Here is a 22,002-nt window from a genome sequence, read left to right on the forward strand (position 1 = left end):
TATTTAAGATAAAAAATATGAGACAAAGGAGCTAAAGACCAAAAAGGCCCAGAATCATTCTAAACTTTAAACCCAAATGATCGTAGATTATCTTCCAATGTTTCAATAAAATAATTAAATCAGACTGCTGATGATATCTATAAAATATATTAAAAAGTTAAACATATTTATTGTGATGAAAAATGAGGCAAAAAAATCTTTTTTAAAAGTCCCTCATTTATTCTATAAGTGAAAATGACCACAAAGAATGAGTCAGATGACAATGTTCAAAACATGAACTTTCATTCCAAATCTTGTTGACTGCATATATATATTTATATATATTATTGTTGTAAAGGATAATTTCAGTCCTCTTTGTGAACTTTCAACAAAACCTTCAGTAACTAGCTCCAGTCCAGCTGTCCTGTCATCATCTAACAGGAAGTGGAGAAACATCAGGATGAACTTTGGCTTCTCACCAACCTTCGGCTCATTGGAGCAGAACCAGAGAAGATCTGTCAGCAGGTTGGAAATTCATCTGGGCTGACTGCAGCTCAGTGATTCCTCTCTGATGTCACAGTTTGTCACATGTGCAGCAAACTAACTGCAGCTGAATGGTCTCAGCTGCAGAGAAACACAACATACTGATGTTCAGTGTGAAGCTTTGACTGGAAACAGAAAAACAACATCCTGGAAGAACGGCAGCTTCCATCTTTAAAGGCCTGGAACAGGAAGAAGTTTCCAAGGAATCATTCAGAAGAGTTTCAGCCAGAAACTGACTGAATCCATGAATCTGAAAAGGTGTTTCTGAGTGAAAGAGACAGACTGAACTATCTGTCCAGCAGTGATTCAGGAGGACACAGAAACACTGAGGAACCAGATGTTCCAAACCAGAACCCACATCCAGGATGCAGAGGTTCCTCAGTGAAGGTGTTGTTGAAGGAGTGGAGGTGGATCAGAGAGTCGGAGGAGACTCTGTAGAAGGACAGAGTGCCAGCAGGTCGGTCCACATACACTGCGACTCTGTTAGAGACCGAGGAGGAGGGGATGGATGTTCCTCTGTTGTTGTGACAGGCAGAGTAACCTCCATCAGTGCAGCTCAGCCTCCAGGACTGATCGTTGTAGCCAAACACACAGTCATCACCGCCTCCTCCCCTGCTGATTCCTCTGTAACTCACTGATATGTCGATCCTTCCGCTCCACTCCACCTCCCAGTAACAGCGACCTCTCAGTTCTTCTTCACACAGCAGCTGAGGACTGCAGAGAAATCTGTCTGGATGATCCGGATACGACTGATCATCACCCCTCCATGTCACCATCCTGTTGTTGTCAGACAGTTTCAGCTTACTGCTCACTGTGTTTGTGTCGATGGTGAGCTGACAGGAATCTGATGGAGAGGGCAAACACAAGCCAGCTGCAGTTATTGATCCATCATCTGATCCATCATCTGATCTATCATCTGATCCATCATCTGATCCATCATCTGATCCATCATCTGATCTATCATCTGATCCATCATCTGATCCATCATCTGATCCATCATCTGATCCATCATCTGATCCATCATCTGATCCATCATCTGATCCATCATCTGATCCATCATCTGATCCATCATCTGATCCATCATCTGATCTATCATCTGATCTATCATCTGATCACTTTGATCAATGAGGGATGTGACAGTGAAGATGTCATGAATCAGATGAAGAACACACTTACACTTCCTCAGACCTGGTGTCAGCCATCGTTCTCCAGCAGGCTCCACCCTGAAAGGAGGAGGGGGGGGTTAGAGCAGCACACATGGACATTACACAGAGAGGAACAGTCCAACATCTGGACACATCCACTGGAAGGGAGCATCTGGAAACTAGAATGAAAGCTGATCAACACTGAGATGAACAAACTTCACATGAAGAACACTGCAAAAACCCCTGATCTGACCCAGAGGTGCAACCTTCGACCTGCCCTAAGGTCTGGCTGATCTGCTTCTGACAGGAACATCCTCTGCACAGCACATTGTGGACTCTGTGGTTCTGACTCAGCTGAACTTCTTTTCCCTGTTGGAGGTCGTTCAGTTTTCAGCTGTGACGGCTTGTTTCCACCCTGACCACGAACAGCTGCTTTTTCATCACACTGAGGGTCGCCACACTGTTTAGTCCAGCATCCACATGGTAACTGAAGCCGATTGATAATCTGATGATCAGCTTTTCAGCATCTATCAGCTGTCTGGACAAGACGATCTGATCATCTGCTCAGATCTTTATTCAAAGCCAGAGGGTCACAAAGCTGATATTCCCAAAAACACAGTGACCACTGGAGCACACACACGTTTTTCTACATCCAAACACAGCTGCTGAGTCCTCTGCACAGCGGATCATCACAGATCTGCCCGTTAGCACTTTTTAAAGTTCACTTTAGATGTTTGAAGACTCAGATCCAAGGAGGAGGAGCCTATCCCAGCTGCCTTCAGGCCGAGGCGGGGTACACCTGGATGGGTCTCCAGTCCAGAGGTCCAGTACAGGGACACTCACTACCGTAATCTATTCAGAATTACAAGTTAACCAAACAGCTGGAGAACCTGAGGAGAACCCTCGCATACAGGGGGAGAACATGCAAACTCCACACCGAGGGAACCAGCTGAGACCAGAACCTGGAACCTTCTGTGTTTCTGCTGTGAGGAAAAAGGCTCCTACATGTGTTCAAGTAACACTCAGCATGAAGCGAAAACAGAACATGTTTCCAGCTCTGTCAGGCCTCTCCATACCTGAGTTTGTGTGGATCCTTCAGAGCAGCCCTCAGCAGCTTCACTCCCAGCTCTCCTGGATGGTTGTAGCTCAGGTCCAGCTCTCTCAGGTGGGAGGGGTTGGAGGTCACAGCTGAGGCCAGAGAATCACAGCCTTCCTCTGTGATCAGACAGCCTGACAGGCTGCGGACACACAAAGCAACACCCATGACAGAAACCAATGTCAAATTTATTCCTGTAGAGCATTTAAAAACAACAATGTTGACCAAAGTACTTTTCCAGTTCATTTAAAAACAAAAATAGCATAAAACAGAGGTTGCAGTGGGACAAAAACCTCCACTTCAAATGGGAAATAAATTTGGATGTCATCAGCATAACATCCACCCATCAGTTTTCTACAGGATATTATTTTTGAATTGGCTCCATATGAATGAATTGGATTCCAATTGGCTTGAATTGGACTATATTACTTAAGTGCCTTGAGATGACTTTTGTTGTAATTTGGCGCTATATGAATAAAACTGAATTGAATTAGTTCTTGTTTCCACATTTTCAATCTGCTGTATTTTTTTTCTGAAAAACAAACGTTTTTAAAAAGTTGCTTGAATAAAGATCCCAGTCTTAGGAATAGAACCAGTCTTAGGAATAGAACCAGTCTTAGGAATAGAACCAGTCTTAGGAATACTTCCCATCAGAAGTCTAATGAATTTACTCTGACTGAGATGGAAAAACAAAAAATATTTTTTCTCTATCTAATTGGAATAATTGAAGTTGGTTGAATGTAAACGTCTTCAAATAAGTTTATATCAATAATTTAGTTCCTTTAATTTACATTAGTTCAAGCTGTACCAACAAAAATCATTTTAATTTAACTGATATTATTATTATGTTTTAAATGTATTTGATTAAAATGAACATGACCTCCATTAAATAACTTTGCATGAATGTTCAACCTACATTATTCTTTGTATGAATTATGCCCAAAATCACACTGAGCTCATCCAGTTTGTTATTTTAAGTTTATCTACAATGATTTGTGAACAACAGAAAAACAAAACAGAACCTGGAACCATGATTTTACAGGTTCTTCCAGGTTCTGGATGACGTAAACTTCCTTTGGTTTACAGAAGATTCACATGACAATCACACAAAGACATTCCACAGATGCTCCATCATTGATAAAACCTCATTTTAACAGTCTGAATCCTGACCTGAGTGTTTCCAGTCTGCAGTTTGGACTCTTCAGTCCAGCAGACAGCTGCTTCACTCCTGAATCCTGCAGGTTGTTGTTACTCAGGTCCAGCTTTGTTAAACTGGAGGAATCGGAGCTGAGAGCTGAGGACAGAGCTGCACATCCTTCGTCTGAGATGTTAGAGACACTCAGCCTGAGGAGGCAATAACAGAGAAAGACCAAAACAGCTGTGATGAAAATACATCACCTTTAACATCGAATGTGAAGTTAAACCCCAAACAAACTAGGCTTTAATATTCTGCTTCATGCTGCTCGCACCAAGCTCCTAGTTTTCTCATTGATTTTTCATCCTTTTTCACCTTTCTCAGTGACATGTGAGCTGGACCTAAACTCAGTAGAAACCTGTGACCGTATTCATAAAGGATCTTAGCGCTAACAGCAGCTCCGAACTGGCGAATTTAGGAGAAACTCCCAAAAATAAAAGGCGTGTCAGTCTTAAATGTAGGACTCCTAATTTTTCCCACTAAGAGCAATTCACAAAGGATTTAAGGTCTAAAAGTAGCACCTAACCCTAGGGGAGCTTAAAAGTCCTTGAGAGGACTCGTAACTCAGTAACTCCATACTCCCGGAGCAGCCCCCACAGGACTCCCCCAGGGACACGGTCGACCGCTTTCTCCAAGTCCACAAAACACATGTAGACTGGTTGGGCGAACTCCCATAAACCCTCCAGGATCCTGCCAAGGGTATAGAGCTGGTCCACTGTTCCACGGCCAGGACGAAAGCCACACTGCATCTCCTGAATCCGAGGCTCGACTGTCCTACGGATCCTCCTCTCCAGTACCCCGAATAGACCTTACCAGGGAGGCTGAGGAGTGTGATCCCCCTGTAGTTGGAACACACCCTCCGGTCAAAGAGGGGACCACCACCCCGATCTGCCAGTCCAGAGGCACTGTCCCCGATGTCCACGCGATGCTGCAGAGGCGTGTCAGCCAAGACTGTTGTTCCACCCAGTTGTCAAATGAGAACCTTGTTATGCCTCCACCTGTATCAACCTTCCCCATGTGATTTGGGACACCCAGTCAAGATGTGGTTCATTGTGGAAAGGGACGCGCCGCACTGCTTGCAAGATGCATATTCTTCCTTTCCCCAGATCTTCAAGTTGTTTGGAGTAGGCAAGAAGTCAGCTACTGCAGGAGAAATCTCAGCTTACCCAGGTAAGTGGCCCAGAGCTCCTTCCAGGACAGTGATCACTTGAGGGCCCACTGCATCCACTGTCCCTGGCCGGCAAGACCTACCGCTTTTACACAGCGTTCATCTTCAGCAGTCTCTCACACTCTCACAAGCTCTTTTCTACTTTTGACATTGGCCTTACTCCATCTCTTGGAATTGTAGTTTCCAAGTCCCAGTCGCTCTTGACAGACTATCCCTACAGACTATCCCGACAATCTCCTGATGTTTCCAGTGCACTTCTGCTTCCTTCACTGCTTTCTGGGGCTCCCACTTCCTGCCACACTTGATGGTGTTGTTAGCATGCCAAACAGTCTCATATTTGGACAGAAGAAGTGTGCTAACTGTTTTTGCTGTGGTGGCTTTGAATTCTTCGACCACCAATGAAACTGGTAGGTGGAGCTTGTAGGTCTTACTGTACAGATTGGCTGAGCTGAGATGGGGGAGCACCCAGCCACTTCCGCACAAATTTGCTGCACAATCTCTCCATTGCTTCCACTTGAGCAATGGGGAAGTCGCACAGCAGGAATGGCTATTGCAGTCTGGGTATGATGCCATACTGAAAGCTCGACATTTCAATTCAATTTTATTTATATAGCCCAAGATTACAACAAATGTCATCTCAAGGTACTTAAATAATGTAGTCCAATTCAAGCCAATTGGAATTCAATTCATTGTAATCATAATCCAATTAATTTTAAACCTTCCATACAGCTGGCCGTTTTCAATTGCCTTATGTTCAGCTGAGTCTTGTTGTTGAGGTTGCCTTCAGGGTGCTGTCATAATACTTTCCAAGGCATCTGATCCCTTGTTCTTGGATCGTTGGAATCTCAGAGCCTTGAATGTTGAAGATGTTTCTTGTCAGCTTTCCTTTCAGAATAGTTCTAGGCTTCTAGATTTTCCTGGCTTGAACTGCATCTGCGACCAAGCAGCCATCTTCTCCAGTGAGCTAAGGATCCACTGCGTTCCCTGGATTGTCATCAGTTATGTCATTCATGAAAGCTCTACATGCTGGGTGTCTTGTATTGTTGTTTGCCTTTGGCCCTCTACATTTGTTTCTTCTGCCCTCAGGAGTAGGTTCATGGCAGCAATCAACAGATTATTATTACCATAGATATTGTGCATCCTGCCCTTCTCAAGCCTTTGCCATTTAGTGGTGAAATTTCCCACAGTGAACCTCAAGGTTAACTACCTCTGCTGGTACTTGGTAGTACTCTAATGTGTGTCAGATTAGCTGGTGAGGTACACTTGGGTAGGCTTTGGCGAGATCTGGCCTAATGACTGAGAGTGTGTTGTTATTACGCTTCGTTTCATGATGAGCTGGCTGATTGCTGACTGTTGGCAAGTAGGTATGTAGTTAGCATTTTGGCAATGATGAACCAGAATATCTTCCTCGTAACATCTGGAAGGGAGATTTCTCGAAACAGATCGAGCCCTGTGGAGTTCAGCTGTTTGGGCACAAAGCAACCCTCAGCGAGTGTCGAGCTCCTGGGTTCCAGCTTCTTCTTCCAGAGTATCCGCAAAAGCTTTGACAACCTTGAGCCTCGGCAGTCAGGTCTTGGTACTTTGCTTCCTTCAGTTGGTGAGAGATGTTCTCCCAGGGCACTGCAAGTTTGGCTACTATGATGGTCTTTGTACTCCTGGATTAAAGGACCGTGTCTGGTTGAAGTGATGCGAGCGGCAAAGAAAAGAAGATTACCGATGCTATAACTTATTGTGGCCAAATCCTTTTTAAAAAGTAAACAGAAATGTGTAATAGCATCATTATTGAGAGCAAAAAGATATATCATGTTTTGGCAATATCTCCTATTCCCTGGGGAGGGAGAAGGGGAGAGGATACAGCCTGATGTCTGGGGTGCACAGCTCTTCCCTGACAATGACTGTGGAACACGAGTGGGGGTTCATGTAGAAACGCACGCCTCCGCAGTGTTGCTTACTGGTGACATCACAGTCACGGTCGAGTCTGAAGGGGGTGCCGAAGCGATCGCTGTGCAGCACGCCATATCATCATCGTTTATGAGCCATGTGTCTGTAAATGCCAGACTGGATGCTGTTCTGTGCAGAGTGGTTCGTCTGTCATGTTGCAGCAAGCGGACATTGATGAGGATGACTGCTGGCAGCAGCCGATGTTTGCAAGTCTCACGCTGCAATTTTCTCCCTTCTTCTTACCCCATCTGGTTGTTCTGGCTCCTCCGTCTGTGGTCACCATGGTTAGCTCCCGGTTTCCGAATATCCACCGGTCGCGAGGAGGAGGCAGGCGGAGCTGCATCTGGGCCGAGGCAGAGTTGCACCAGCAGCTCTCTTGTATAAGTGAGCCACACTTTGTCTCCAGGAATAGGTCCCTTGGGTGTGACAAGGCAAAAACAACAGGAACTGTGTAGCTGCCAGCAGGTAGAGGAGTCCAGAAGGATCCATGTCAAACAGAATGAACTGCAACAAGGGCTCGAGGGTGATCGATGTTAAATAAAGGTGTGAGCGCCACTGGTGAGAAGCTATCAGGGCTTACAAGAAAACAAATGCTATAGTGAGTGTTGACAAGCCACACAAAGTACGAACAAACAAGTCAAGATCAGAGGTAATTAAACAGTTCAAAAATAACTACTCTGACCGCCAGCTGGTAGACCGCAAGAGCAGTGACCCGGAATCAGTATTATAACCTTGATAACAGGACCCTTGGAAACGATAGGAAAACATGTCAGAACAGCAGAGAAGCCTGACCTAAGAATTTCCAGTTCACAGTGTGGACTCTGCAGTCCATCAGACAGCTGCTTCACTCCTGAGTCGTAGATGCTCAGGTCCAGTTCTGTCAGACTGGAGGACTGGGAGCTGAGAGAAGAGGACAAAGCTGCACATCCTTCATCTGAGAGGGTACAGCTGCTCAGTCTGAGGAGGAAATAATGAGATAAGAGGAAATCTGTGACTTTATCTCCAATTATACAGCAGTATATGCATACACATTCCTATATATCTGTACTTACACAGCTTTGTTGGAGGCTTTGACCACTGGCAGCAGCCTCAGAAGAGCCTCCTCTGAAGCAGAGTATTTCTTCAGGTCAAACTCATCCAGATCTTTTTCCGATGACAGTAAGATGAAGACCAGAGCTGACCACTGGGCAGGAGACAGTTTTTTTGTGGAGACACTTTCTGATCTCAGGTACTGTTGGATCTCCTCCACCAGAGAACGATCATTCAGTTCATTCAGACAGTGGAACAGGTTGATGCTTCTCTCTGCAGACAGATCCTCACTGACCTTCTTCTTGATGTATCGAGCTGTTTCCTGATTGGTCTGTGAGCCACTTCCTGTCTGTGTCAGCAGGCCTTGGAGGAGAGTCTGGTTGGTCTGCAGTGAAAGACCCAGGAGGAAGCGGAGGAACAGGTCCAGGTGTCCATTTGGACTTTGTAAGGCCTTGTTCACAGCATTTTGGTAGAGGAGTGTCTTTGCAGACTGATCTTCTCTTGTTTCAGATGTCTGGGAGGTTGTTTGTTCTTCTCCCATCAGGTTGACTCCAGAGCTGATGAAGTTCAGATGGACATGAAGAGCAGCCAGAAACTCCTGAACACTCAGATGGATGAAGCAGAACACCTTCTCCTGGTACAGCCCTCTCTCCTCTATAAAGATCTGTGTGAACACTCCTGAGTACACTGAGGCTGCTGAGATATCGATGCCACTCTCTGTCAGGTCTGATTCATAGAAGATCAGGTTTCCTTTCTGCAGCTGCTCAAAAGCCAGTTTTCCCAGAGACTCAATCATCTTCCTGCTCTCTGGACTCCAGTGTGGATCTGTCTCAGCTCCTCCATCATACTTGACCTTCTTCACTTTGGCCTGAACCACCAGGAAGTGGATGTACATCTCAGTCAGGGTCTTGGGCAGCTCCCCTCCCTCTCTGGTTTCCAACACATCCTCCAGAACTGTAGCAGTGATCCAGCAGAAGACTGGGATGTGGCACATGATGTGGAGGCTTCGTGATGTCTGGATGTGGGAGATGATGCTGCTGGCCTGCTTCTTTACTCTGAATCTCTTCCTGAAGTACTCCTCCTTCTGTGGGTCAGTGAACCCTCTGACCTCTGTCACCATGCCAACACAGCCAGGAGGGATCTGATTGGCTGCTGCAGGCCGTGTGGTTATCCAGAGGCGAGCCGAGGGAAGCAGGTTCCCCCTGATGAGGTTTGTCAGCAGCACATCCACTGAGGTGGACTCTGTAGCATCAGTCAGGGGCTCCTTGCTGTGGAAGTCCAGAGGAAGTCGACACTCATCCAGACCGTCAAAGATGAACACAACCTGGAACTCTTCAAAGCTGCAGATTCCTGCTGCTTTGGTTTCAGTAAAGAAGTGATGAACAAGTTCCACCAAGCTGAACTTTTTCTCTTTCAGCACATTCAGCTCTCTGAAAGTGAATGGAAACAGGAGCTGGATGTCCTGGTTGGCTTTGCCTTCAGCCCAGTCCAGAGTGAACTTCTGAGTTAAGACTGTTTTCCCAATGCCAGCCACTCCCTTTGTCATCACTGCTCTGATTGGTTCCTCTCTTCCAGGTGGGAGTTTAAAGAGGTCTTCTTGTCTGATGGATGTTTCTGCTCTGCCTGCTTTCCTGGATGCTGCTTCAATCTGTCTGACCTCATGTTCATCATTGACCTCTCCAGTCCCCCCCTCTGTGATGTAGAGCTCTGTGTAGATCTGATTCAGAAGGGTTGGGTTTCCTGCTTTAGGAATCCCCTCAAACACACACTGGAACTTCTTCTTCAGAGCAGATTTAAGTTTATGAACTGGAGAAAGTTCTGAATGAAGACAAGAAATAACATCAGTAAACAGACATTTCCACCCTGTAAAGAACGAGTATTTGAACATGTGTTGTTCTGTGAGCTGAGACATCAGTAAATGTGTCATTTATCCAGCAGGTTAAATCTTTAGAGAAATCCTCTTACTGCTCTGCAGACGCTCAGCCAGCTCCTCCTGCTTCATTCTCCTCAGGAAGTCAACTGTGATCTTCACTAATGCCTCTCTGCTGCTCCTCTGTTCTTCATCCTCACCCTCCCTCTGACTCTCTAAGCATTCTGGGTAATCTGGACTCAGAACCTTCTGGATCTTCTTCAGCTCCTCCTTCACAAAGGTGAGCATGTTGTCCTCCAGCAGCTGGAACAGAACACTATATGAATGAGCCAATCAGGCTGAAATCATGGAGCCAAACATCAGATCCATGTTGGACACACTGACAATCCGCTGGTCTGCAAAGTGCAGCCTGGAGATGACTGTGAACACAATAGATGGAAAAGTAGCTGCTGTACATGTACAGACCATAAATATGGAGTCCAGCTGTGTCTGATGCTGCTGGGCAGACTGACCACTGGGACCCTCTGAGCTCTGCTGGTCCACTCTGTGGAGGAATGATGAAGAATGAGCTCACTTTGTGTCTGTCCACACAGAGAAAAACACAAGGTAAAGGTCCATGGAGGGATGTGTGGATGTGAACCAGAGGACTCCCTGCAGTGGGAAAGCTTTGCTGGTCCTGCTGAGAATATCTGGTATACCTGGTATCTGCAGCTGCTTGGAGCCTTCAGCTCATGCAGAATTGACTGCAAGGTGGAATTCTGTTTTCACGTTGTATTCATAGCCTTTCATTTTCTTTAGCTGTGATTAAGCTCCTCCCTCCTGGAGCAGCAAAGGGCCAAGGCTTGAGGACTCTAATATGCTGCAGCCAGCCTTATTGGACACATCCATTTGCTGCATGGGGGGGGGTGTATTTTGTTTCAAATGCAGCAGACATTTAGTTTCCTCCTTGTGTTCTACATGATTTAGCTGAACCAGTATCTAAGTTCCCTTATGTGTCTGTGTAGGTAGCTCAGTTTGTTGAGTATAGTTCTATTAGGTCGACCTCTTTACGCCTGTTTAGTTGGACTTTTGATTTGCCAACACATTTCTTTGGGTAAATAAAAAACACAGTTTTGAACAAAAGCTCCTGTGTCTCTGCTTAGTCCCATGAAAGATCAGCCACATGGAACAGCTCAGTACAACACCCATCATACCTGAATATTCCAGAAGATTCTGTCCAGAAACAGAGCTGATGTTTGACTCATTTTACTCTGTTACAGCATTTACACTCAGCTCACCTCTGACAGGATGGATGTTGGTCTGATTTGAAGTTAATAATGCAACCCATTGACCGGTCACTCTTCATGGACACACAGCTGGCTTTGGGTCCTGGTTCAGGTTCAGGTTCAGGTTCAGGTTCAGGCTCATTTTCAGGTCCTGGTTCAGGTCCTGGTTCAGGTTCAGGTCCAGGTTCAGGCTGGTTCCTGTGAATAAAGGTGGTTTGGTGAGGTGAGCTCTGACATGGAGAAGAGTCGTGGACAGTCAGAGACGGTGGTCTCACCTCTGAGCTTTGCTCCGGCTCTCATGTTCCCCACACAGAGCGGTTTTAGTGTCCTCACACTGATCCATGCTGCTGGATCCACATCAGCTCACACACTTCCTGCCTTCAGCTGCAGAGGAAACACAGATCATTGAGCTGCATGTCCTGTAAAACGATGAGCTGCTCCTCTGGTTCTCTGTTTCAGGTCAGCTGAATGCAGTCAGACAGCAGTGTGAGGCAGAGGGAGCTGCCATCAGTACTTCTATCTGTCCACTAGGTGGAGGCATGGAGCTGCAGACCAGCACACACCATGATCCCAAGAGGATGGAGGAACAACACGGTTTCTGCTTCAGATTAAAAAGGTTCCAAACTGAATTAAATTATCTGGATGTATCTCAGTGAAACCTTTGATCAGAACCGTTTGACTTCTCTAAATTCAGAGGAAAGTGTTGTGGTGCTGGTCTGTACGGTTTGTGTTTGCCACCTTCCCCTCCCCCTTGCACTCTGTCTTCTCTGGCTACCTCACACTCTCCACCTGCTTCCCATCAGCTCATCACCCAGTCTGCATTCAGTTCCTGTCCCAACTTCAGTCTCTGCCGGCTCGTCACTGCCTACCTGCCAGCCATCTCCTCTCGCCCTTCAACCCAGCCCTTCCTGCTTCCTCCTTTAAATGAACCTGTTCTGTGGTCAGACGGTGTCATAATCTGGGTTCCTAGCAAAGGTGTGACAGAAAGAAGCTTCAGTGCTTCCTTTATTATCTCCTTTGGGAAACACTGGAGCATCATTTATTAAGGGAAAGCAGCTCATTCTGTCCCATAACTTTATTATTTCCATCCTTTCATACTAACTGTGATTCATAAATATGAGGACAGGGCAGTGAGAATGAGCAGCTGCGACAGCACTTTATTCAGCTTTTGTGAATTTTTATTTCCTTTATCATTACAGATCTTTGCAACAGAATAAATTGGTATATTATCACTGATATAATATGAGATAACCTTTCTGTAAGGACATGATCAGATCCCATCAGATGAAGCATCTGCAGCTGTTTCTGTAAAATATTTACTGCACATCTGGAGTTTCAGACCCACATCACAGCTGAGTGAGCTGAAGGAGTTTTCCTTCATCTTTCTTTCAAACTTAAAATGTGATAAAAGACAAGAGAATAAGAAAAGACCATTAGGGTTTTTTTTTACTATTTAACTGGACAAACTGATTCACTTTGACTGTAAGCTTCAGTCAGTGTTTGAAGCTTCAGAAGGATTCTCACCGTTTAGTTTTCAGAGGACTTTTTAAACAGGAAAAGCTGCTATGAGGTGTTTAATGAAGCCGATCAAAAGTCTCAATGTTTCTCCCTCCTTCACCATGAAAAAGAGACTGAAACTAAACCAAATTAAACATCTGAAAACAGGACAAAATGTCACTTTCTGTCAAACAGAAACTAAAGGATGATGAGTCTGAATGAGAGGTTTTACTTACACAGCTGCAGAACCACACCCTGCAGGTTCTGTTGGGTCCAACTGGGCCTGCAGCACAAAGGAGGAAGTTAGTGTGTCACCACAGAAACGAGTTGAGGTTCAGCCTGAACAGGTTCAGCCTGAACAGGTTCAGCCTGAACAGGTTCAGCCTGAACAGGTTCAGCCTGAACAGGTTCAGCCTGAGCAGGTTCAGCCTGAGCAGGTTCAGCCTGAACAGGTCGAACAGGTTCAGCCTGAACAGGTTCAGCCTGAGCAGGTTCAGCCTGAGCAGGTTCAGCCTGAGCAGGTTCAGCCTGAGCAGGTTCAGCCTGAACAGGTTCAGCCTGAGCAGGTTCAGCCTGAACAGGTTCAGCCTGAACAGGTTCAGCCTGAGCAGGTCGAACAGGTTCAGCCTGAACAGGTCGAACAGGTTCAGCCTGAACAGGTCGAACAGGTTCAGCCTGAACAGGTTCAGCCTGAACAGGTTCAGCCTGAACAGGTTCAGCCTGAGCAGGTTCAGCCTGAACAGGTTCAGCCTGAACAGGTTCAGCCTGAACAGGTTCAGCCTGAGCAGGTCGAACAGGTTCAGCCTGAACAGGTTCAGCCTGAGCAGGTTCAGCCTGAGCAGGTTCAGCCTGAGCAGGTTCAGCCTGAGCAGGTTCAGCCTGAGCAGGTCGAACAGGTTCAGCCTGAGCAGGTTCAGCCTGAGCAGCTCGTTGCAGACAGAACATGAACCCATTTGACTGTTATGTAAAACAGTAGAACCGACGTGAGCTGATAACGTCTATTGAACAGACCGATAACAGTCAGAACATCATCCAGAGTAACAGTGTTTTAGTGCATCAGGTTAAATAAAAGTGCAGATGGTTTGTGTTGTTCTTAAACGTGTAAAGACATGTTTCTGCTGTGCAAGTAACACGAAGGACGAGGCTTTCTAAAGGAGTGTAGATTATTAACAGATATATTCACTATGTTTATCATGATTATTATTTCATAATTAATCTATTTTAGATGCAGCACGGTCCTTAGAGAGTTATCTACTTAATGTGACTTCAGCTCGTAGCTTTGGGCTTTAAGGCTTCATTCTACATCTGTATGAAATAACTTATTCTGGACATATATTTGGCCAACAAGTTGTTTCTATCAGAGAACCACCAAAGGAGACTGATAAGCGATTCCATCAGTGAATTAACTCTGAATAATGATGACCACCCCGTCTTCTGTTGTAAAGTTGTTCAGATTATAGGCCAACGAGTTGTTTCCAGCCCCTTTGACACCTTTAAGCTGACAACATGATTACAGACTTTGTTATGACCAGTTTACCTTTAAAATGTGATAAATGTAACTTTTAATCTGTCAAACAGTGATTACAGCTCCCAGCTTTAGACTGACATTGTATTTCTGTCTTGAAATGGCTTTTTTTTTATATTTTACAGATAATTCTCCACCTCTTTCACAGTATCTTCTTGAATACCTTTAAACATTACACCCTATTTCCAAAAAGTTTCAAACAAAAGAAAATTATTATTATTACTTTTTTATACAACATTTTCAAACTTCTTTCACTTTCATGTCAAAACGCGCTGAAGTCAACAAGTTCTGGAGGCGCTTCTCATGCCTCGTGAATGCAGCCGCAGTTTCATATCCTTTCAACAAGTTTTTTTTATCTTTGAATGTGAATAATGTTACAGACTGAATGTTTTTCCTTTAACAATCAGGTGGGTTTTTATCATTTAATCAGTTCTGTTCTACTTAAAGAGCTGCTTCCTGCTCTCAGCAGCAACAGTTTTGTTCTACTTCTGTTTATTTAACTTAGTTTGCTGTGATTAAATGATAAAAACCCACCTGACTGTTAAAGGACTGCAAACCAAGTTAAATAAGAACTGCTTCCTGCTCTCAGCAGCTGTTGCTGCGACACAAATCGACTGAATGTTTCTTATATGCGATAAATAATAAATATTAAAAATAATAATAAATCAATACTGAGTCTAACAAGGCTCCATGTAAGAACCAAACATGGTACAATGTTCTCCAACATCAGAAACAACAAGTTCAGACTTACAGTTTGTTCCGTGAAGAAGAAGGAGAGACTCTGTCCTCCGCTGCCTCTGACTGCAGTTCAATAAGACCCACCCAACACAGGATGCCAGCTCACTCCTTTGTTTGTTTTTTTCCACTCTCTGCACATATATCAGTGGTTGATGCCAAGGTCTGGCAAGAAACTATTTTCTTATATTTGCAATCCCTCTTCCTTTTTTCTTGTGCATAGGTGCAAGTGAGGGTGAGTGTGTCCTTCAGCCCTCTTTGACCATCTAATCTAACCAGCTTTATTGATTTAAACAGTGGAACACAAAAGGACAGGACAAGTAAAGACAGACAACGACAGGTGTACTGTGCTGCATATGGACGGATGTGTAGAAGAAGTAACCTCCTTATCCGCCAACAAAAGCCTTCCAGCAGTCAGATATAGAGCAGTGATGTTGACCAGTGACTGGATCACAGCTGGTGCTGGTGTGTTGGGCCAGTGCCATGCACCTCTACCAATGCTCTGAAGCACAATTTGAAGCCAGAGCTGATTTTCCTAATGTAATCGGAGTTATTGATTGCACACACAGTGCTATACATCTAATGTGCAAAAATATCCGGATGTATCAATGTGTGCACGCATGAATCTAAGCACATTTCGTTTGTACATCCCAATCAACGTGGAGTTGAGCACACATGTCGGAGTACCCGACTCCTCCCTGTCCACGCCCCCTACTTAAATATGCAAAATGAGCCCTGCGATTCCTCTCTCTGCAGGATCAGAAAATAAAGAAAAAAAATGAGTAAGACGGGAAAAAAGAATAACTTAACGGAAAGCGAGTTGGAGGGGCTACTTTCTGAAGTGGAGGCCTGCAAAAATGTGCTCTTTGGCAGCTGTCCTACGATATAAGCAGCAAACGTGGAGGAGTGGGTGGGAGAGCGTGAGCGAGGCCTTTAATGCTGAGAAGCGCAGAAGCAGAGGTGAAGAAGAAGTGGTCCGATATTAAGGTGGCTGTGAAGCGGAGACTGGCTGCCCACCGCCGAAGTGTGGCTAAAACTGGTGGGGGGACAGGAGAAGAGGGGCCCACCCTGTTTGAACAGAGAGTCGACACATCTATGGGTGACACTGCTCTCTCTCGGGGGGGGTGTGGGTGACTCTGACCCAAGGTGAATACCTGTATTTGTGTAACTCACAACAAACGTGTTCATACAGTAACCAATAGTGCGTCTGCCAAACTGCATAAACATGTAGAGCAGAAGTGTGACGGGGAAAAGGTTAACTAAGGCATTTCACACTTTAAGCACGGGGTTATTAACATGTGCACAGAGAGACGATCAGGTGCCTGTTAGAAAGATCTTAAGCTGCTGTTTAAATTAAGATATCAGATCAGTTCATATCCACCTCAGACGGGGGGGGGGGGTTGACCCTAAAGGTGGCCCCCCCCGTTCATTCATGGGAGCTGCAGAGGGTTTACAGCTGGAACAAAGAGGAGAAAGACTCCATGTCTGAAACTGTTTCAGCATGGAAAAGAGTAAGAAAAATGAACTGATAACAGGAAGTCTCCAAATGTGTCCGAGTCCTGCTCAGGTCAGACATGAACACGGTGACATCTGCTGGCCTTCATGTGGAGCTGCTGCATTCATGGGATCAGACCTCTGCTAACAGGATCAAACAGAGACTTCACTCAGATATTTTCCATCAGCAGAAAACAGTAACAGCAGCTGTTCCCTCACACTGTTACATTCAGCTGATGATCTGATTCAGAACAGCTTCTGTGTGGGGAACCACTGGGAGTCCAGTGGGCTTCAGCCTCTTACCCAGAGATGATCCTGCATGTGGACAGGAAGCTGCTGATGGAAGCAGAAACCTTTGATCCGAGGGACACCAACCTGGGCTTCAGTCTGGAAAGTCATTTCAAACAGCAAATATGAATGTTGTTTCCTGATAAAATTATGTTGATTATTGTGTTTAGAAACAGGAAGGATGCATTTTTTAATTCTGAGTTTACAGTTTAATATCCACAAAGAATCACAAATTTCTGCAAACTAATACAGTAAAAACTAACCTCTGACTCAACTGTTCTGATTTATTCTCATTTTCTTTTAAATGTTCGATTAAAATGCTGTTAAAAGAAAAGGTGTTAAAGTGGAAGTGACTCAGTGTGACGTATTTAATGTTCCTGTAATGACTCGGAGGGTCCAGCAGGGGGCAGTGCAGCACCGCGGAAACACTGGTCCAATCAATACACTGACAGGTTGAAACAGTGAAAAACTATGATTTTATATCTGATGCATTCAGGGTCATGGACATAAAGTGTTTCTGCATCAACTCTCTGATCCGGGTCAGGAACCACAGCTGGTGCTTCAGACCAGAACCAGCCATGACGGGTCCTTCCTCCTGGTCAGGGACCGGATTCTTCTGAGCCCACAGAACTGAGGCTTCAACTGCCTTCACATTTACACTCTGCACCATTTAAACTGCTGGTTCTGTGGACAGAGCAGCTCTGGTGTGTCGGTGCTCAGAGGAAGAAAAGCCCTGATATGGTTTGGTTGGGGGTTGCTGTCTCTAAAATGAGCTTTCATGGTTTTTAATGAAGCTCTGAGGACTTAATCAAAGCTCACGAGTCCCCGGAGTGAGGCTGGGTCACACATTCATGCTTCTTCTGTTTAAAACCATCCAGTTGTTCTGGACCAGGGAAGCTGCCTCAGTATCAGCTCATCCCCGGCCGCCTGACGGCGAAAACGCTCCAACTCAGCAGATCCAACATCACGTCACGCTCCCTCCAAACCAAAAGTCCCCTGGAACCGGCCCTCTGAAGGCTCCCCCTCCACACCTCATGTTTTTACCTGCTGTCGGTTTGATTCCTTCGTCCTGAACCGACAGCAAGGCTTGTTGTTTCCATGGTGACACCAGAGTTTTTACTCCTGCTGGAACACTTCGTTTGGGCCCCTCCAGAACTTTCTCTTCTTTCTCTGCATATTTAACAGATAATATTAGTGTGTGAAACACCTGAAACTCATTTTTCACCTGCTGAAACTGTTCAGCCCAGCTGGGCTGGTTCTGGGATGGAGGTTAAACCTCTTCCAGAACCAAAAAAAGGGGTCCAGTTACCTTCAGTTTATAAGCTCTGGATGCACCGATGTTCGTCTACATTAAGTTATTTTAATTCCCACGTGCACAAAAACAGAGAAATGCATGTCTAAGGTCACAGATCAACAGATTATGTTTCACAAACATCCAGACTGGGTCAGGCTGGCAGCCGGAGGTCAGCACACAGCTGGGGAGTCCACGTCTCACATTTCTGAACTCTGCTGAAGGTTTATTTCCTCGGCTGCTGGATAATCAACCTGCAGCTTCGCTCAGTCCTTAATCCCACTGAGCTACATCTTTAATTTGTGCTCCCAAATTTTCCAGAAAGTGTCTTTTAATCTGAAGTGTGAACATATGTTGTTCAGCTGTAAGTCACAGCTGTTCAGGAGGCTGGAGACCAGCGTTTAACATCCTCCATCCTCCCCAGGCCTGCTGACGCCAGCTCAGACAGACTGCAACACGCTCACCTGACAGCTTCTGATCCAGCTCAGACGGGACTCAAATAGAAGAGAGGCGCCATTCAAATCCCTGAACCTGAGGACTTCTGACTGATGAACATCTTCCATTTCAGGTTTCAGGGAGGTGGGATTATCTGAAGCGTTATTCGTGCAGGAAGTTAAACTGAGAACAAACTGCTTAAAACACATTAAATAGTAAGTTCAACAAAGAAGAGAAAAATGATCACGACTATGAAGCAGAAGCTTAAACAGGAACATTCAATCTGCTGTCTCCTGGAGAGATTTAAATCACTTTAAAGGTATAAAGTCAACTTTTAATCAGTATAAAGGTATTTGAATTTGAAGTAAACGCAAGAAACTTGTGCTTAATAAAAACAAATAAAAAAAAGTGGCCCAGACTTTGTTAATAATCCCTGTTCATGGGTTCCGCCGCCATGTTTGTGTCCAATTTGACACACTTTAAAGGCGTGGTTTTGGTAGGAGTTCACTGTTACGTTACCCAAACTAAACGAAGCGAGTTGTTAGCTTCAGCGCTAACACCTCGCTAGTTTGTTTCCATTCCCACTTTAGCTGCCAGCTGACATCCATGCTTTATAATCGATGAAGGGAAACGTATGTGCGACTTCACATGTAAACGAGACAGTTTGTGGTTAACTCAGATCATGCCAGTGGTCTCTTCTTATTGCAGCCAACCTTTTATTCCGCCGGTCTACATCCTTTGGGATGGAATAAAACTGCATTTCGGGGTTTCTTTGTCGACTGCTATCACAGCCAAAAGCACAACATATTCCTGGCATCTTTCAAATAACATCAATTTTCGGTCTCTCGCTGATTTTCCTCCTACTCCACTTGTTCTGGTAACAACGCTGTGACCTTTGACCTGAGTGCTGCGGGCGGACACCAATATGGCGGTGCAAAGTGATGTCATGTGGTCCTAATGGATATAGACCAGTGAGCAGTGCTGACCAACAGGTCATTGGGGCCATCAGGTGGACCTCCTTTCATCAGTTTGTCCAGTTGGGCCCAGGACGCCTCCAGGAGGCTGGACAGGGATCAGTGGCGTCCCAGAGTCACTCCTAATGCCAGCCAGCACTGCTCCTCACACCACAACAACCATCTTTTCTTCCACAACCACAGGCTGCCCCAGCCTCTCACCAGCTGCACACCAGTCATAGCGGGTGGGGATACAAACCCTGGGTCGGGTGGGGGGTAATGACAGTATAGAGGGGGCCAGAGGTGAAGGCAGGACAAGACACACTAACAGATTCAGCAGATGAACTCACCTAAACAGTCCAAAATCACTAAAATATGAGTCAGCAAAAACAAGGTCTTACAGGCCAACTCACCTAAAATGGCCGCCTGGTTTCAAAAGGCTCACAGGGGCCACACCCTCCTCTTAAATACATCCTGGATTTCTTCTTTGCTTCTTCCAAGAGTCTGTTTACCCTAAAGTGCCCCCCCTGCTGGGCCCCCAGCTACTATTGCTTCTTCTAACCCGAATCCACTGACTGGACTTTACTTCCTCATCTGACACTTCCTTCACTGTTTTCCTCTCACTCTGTCCACTTTCACCCAACTCCCTCAACAATGAGACAACAGACTTTGCAACAGATCCTCTACACTGGACAGATCCTAACTTTCCATCCCCGCTGCTCTGATTCTGTCCCCAACTCCACATACCAAAGCTTTTTCCTTTCATATGCTTTGGCCACTAATTCCTCCCAAGGAACACTCAGCTCTATGAAACAGACTCTCATTCTACTCCTGGACCACAAGACTATATCAGGCCTTAGATTTGTAGAGGCTATTTCCTGGGGAACAACAAGCTTTCCTCCTAAATCTATACCTGCATCTCCCAACCACAAGCATCCTCTAAGCTGTCTTGCCTCCTTATTGACTTATTAACTTTCTCCCCCTCTTGAACAAACTGAATTTCCACTCTCTTCACCTTAGACCCTCCTAAATTTACCTGCCGTTTATATCCAATACCTGCAGCTAAGCTTCTTAATACTTGGTTATGTCACCACGTATACCGGCCTTGTGACAGTATAATTAACCAAGTCAAAGCCTTTTTTAAGTATTCTTTGCAGACATGGCACTGTTGTAGTCACCAACGTCATATCATCCATTCAGGCCCTAATTGGTGTAAGGTGTGAACTGACTCAGGTCCGAGGACTCTTTCTCCTTTGGGATAAGAACTCCTCCTGCCCTACGCCATGCTCTAGGAATAAACTGTTTCTCCCAAACTATTCTTAATTGCCTCCACAAAAATTTTAGGATATCAGATACACTTTTATAAACCCGGTAGGAGACTCCATTTGGCCCTGGGGCAGCGAAGCCTTTGCACTACCTCCTCATCCTCCTTACATCTAGGTGGTCAAACATCCATCTTATGAGCCATCTCTCCTAATGGTGGCATGTCAGGTGGAAGGCCTGCTACTCTACACTGCTAAAGATCTGAATATGTGTTTCTTGGATACTCTTCCACCTCTGACTTTGTTGCTTTAAGCTGCCCTCCCTTTTCCTGATTAAACAACCCTTTAACTAACTTTAATCTAACCCTAAACCCAACCCTTTAACAAGCTTTAATCTAACCCTAAACCCAACCCATTAACAAGCTTTAATCTAACCCTAAACCCAACCCATTAACAAGCTTTAATCTAACCCTAACCCTAACCCTTTAACTAACTTTAATCTAACCCTAAACCCAACCCATTAACAAGCTTTAATCTAACCCTAAACCCAACCCATTAACAAGCTTTAATCTAACCCTAAACCCAACCCATTAACAAGCTTTAATCTAACCCTAACCCTAACCCTTTAACTAACTTTAATCTAACCCTAAACCCAACCCATTAACAAGCTTTAATCTAACCCTAAACCCAACCCTTTAACAAGCTTTAATCTAACCCTAAACCCAACCCATTAACAAGCTTTAATCTAACCCTAAACCCAACCCATTAACAAACTTTAATCTAACCCTAAACCCAACCCATTAACAAGCTTTAATCTAACCCTAAACCCAACCCATTAACAAGCTTTAATCTAACCCTAAACCCAACCCATTAACAAACTTGAACGGGTACATATTCTATCTTCTTTCTCTTTTTCCTAAGATATTCAGCCCTTCAGAGTATTGATAGCCTGCCTCTTCAATTCTTCCTGCAAAACATTAATTCCCTCCCTCTCTTCCTCTGTAGCTCTTTTCCACTGCTTTCTTAAATTTATTCTCTCCTTAACCAATTTCTCCATTTCTCTTTGCCGTCTAGATTTAACTAAATGCATTCTTTCAACCCTCTTTCTATCTTGCACCCCAAATCTTTCTACACCATAGGAGTAAATTATATCTCCCATCTTCTCGAGTTTATCACTTGCATTTCCTCCTAATCTACCTAATATTATCGACAAATCTCTATTGACTGCCTCATATTCTTTGTTGCTATTTGCCCTAGGCCACTTAACTCTAGCTTTATGCTCCATATATCC

At 45.0% G+C, this 22,002-nt stretch overlaps 1 protein-coding gene across 1 annotated transcript; it reads right to left on the minus strand.

Annotated features, from left to right (window-relative positions):
• Nucleotides 1–428: 428 nt before the first annotated feature.
• On the minus strand, nt 429–13,011 carry LOC140319814 (NLR family CARD domain-containing protein 3-like). The gene is made up of 11 exons (XM_072397599.1): nt 12,965–13,011; nt 11,507–11,615; nt 11,244–11,429; nt 10,432–10,510; nt 10,044–10,269; nt 8,120–9,905; nt 7,860–8,024; nt 3,934–4,107; nt 2,744–2,905; nt 1,699–1,745; nt 429–1,366 (listed from the first exon to the last, which is right to left on the minus strand). Exons 2-11 carry the CDS (start codon nt 11,572–11,574, stop codon nt 810–812), a joined length of 3,450 nt encoding a protein of 1,149 aa, XP_072253700.1. The 5' UTR covers nt 11,575–11,615; nt 12,965–13,011; the 3' UTR covers nt 429–809.
• Between the last annotated feature and the right edge of the window lie 8,991 nt (nt 13,012–22,002).

This window comes from Leuresthes tenuis, unplaced genomic scaffold (assembly GCF_036924035.1).
Source record: "Leuresthes tenuis unplaced genomic scaffold, fLeuTen1.0.hap1 SCAF_12, whole genome shotgun sequence".
Taxonomy (NCBI): domain Eukaryota; kingdom Metazoa; phylum Chordata; class Actinopteri; order Atheriniformes; family Atherinopsidae; genus Leuresthes; species Leuresthes tenuis.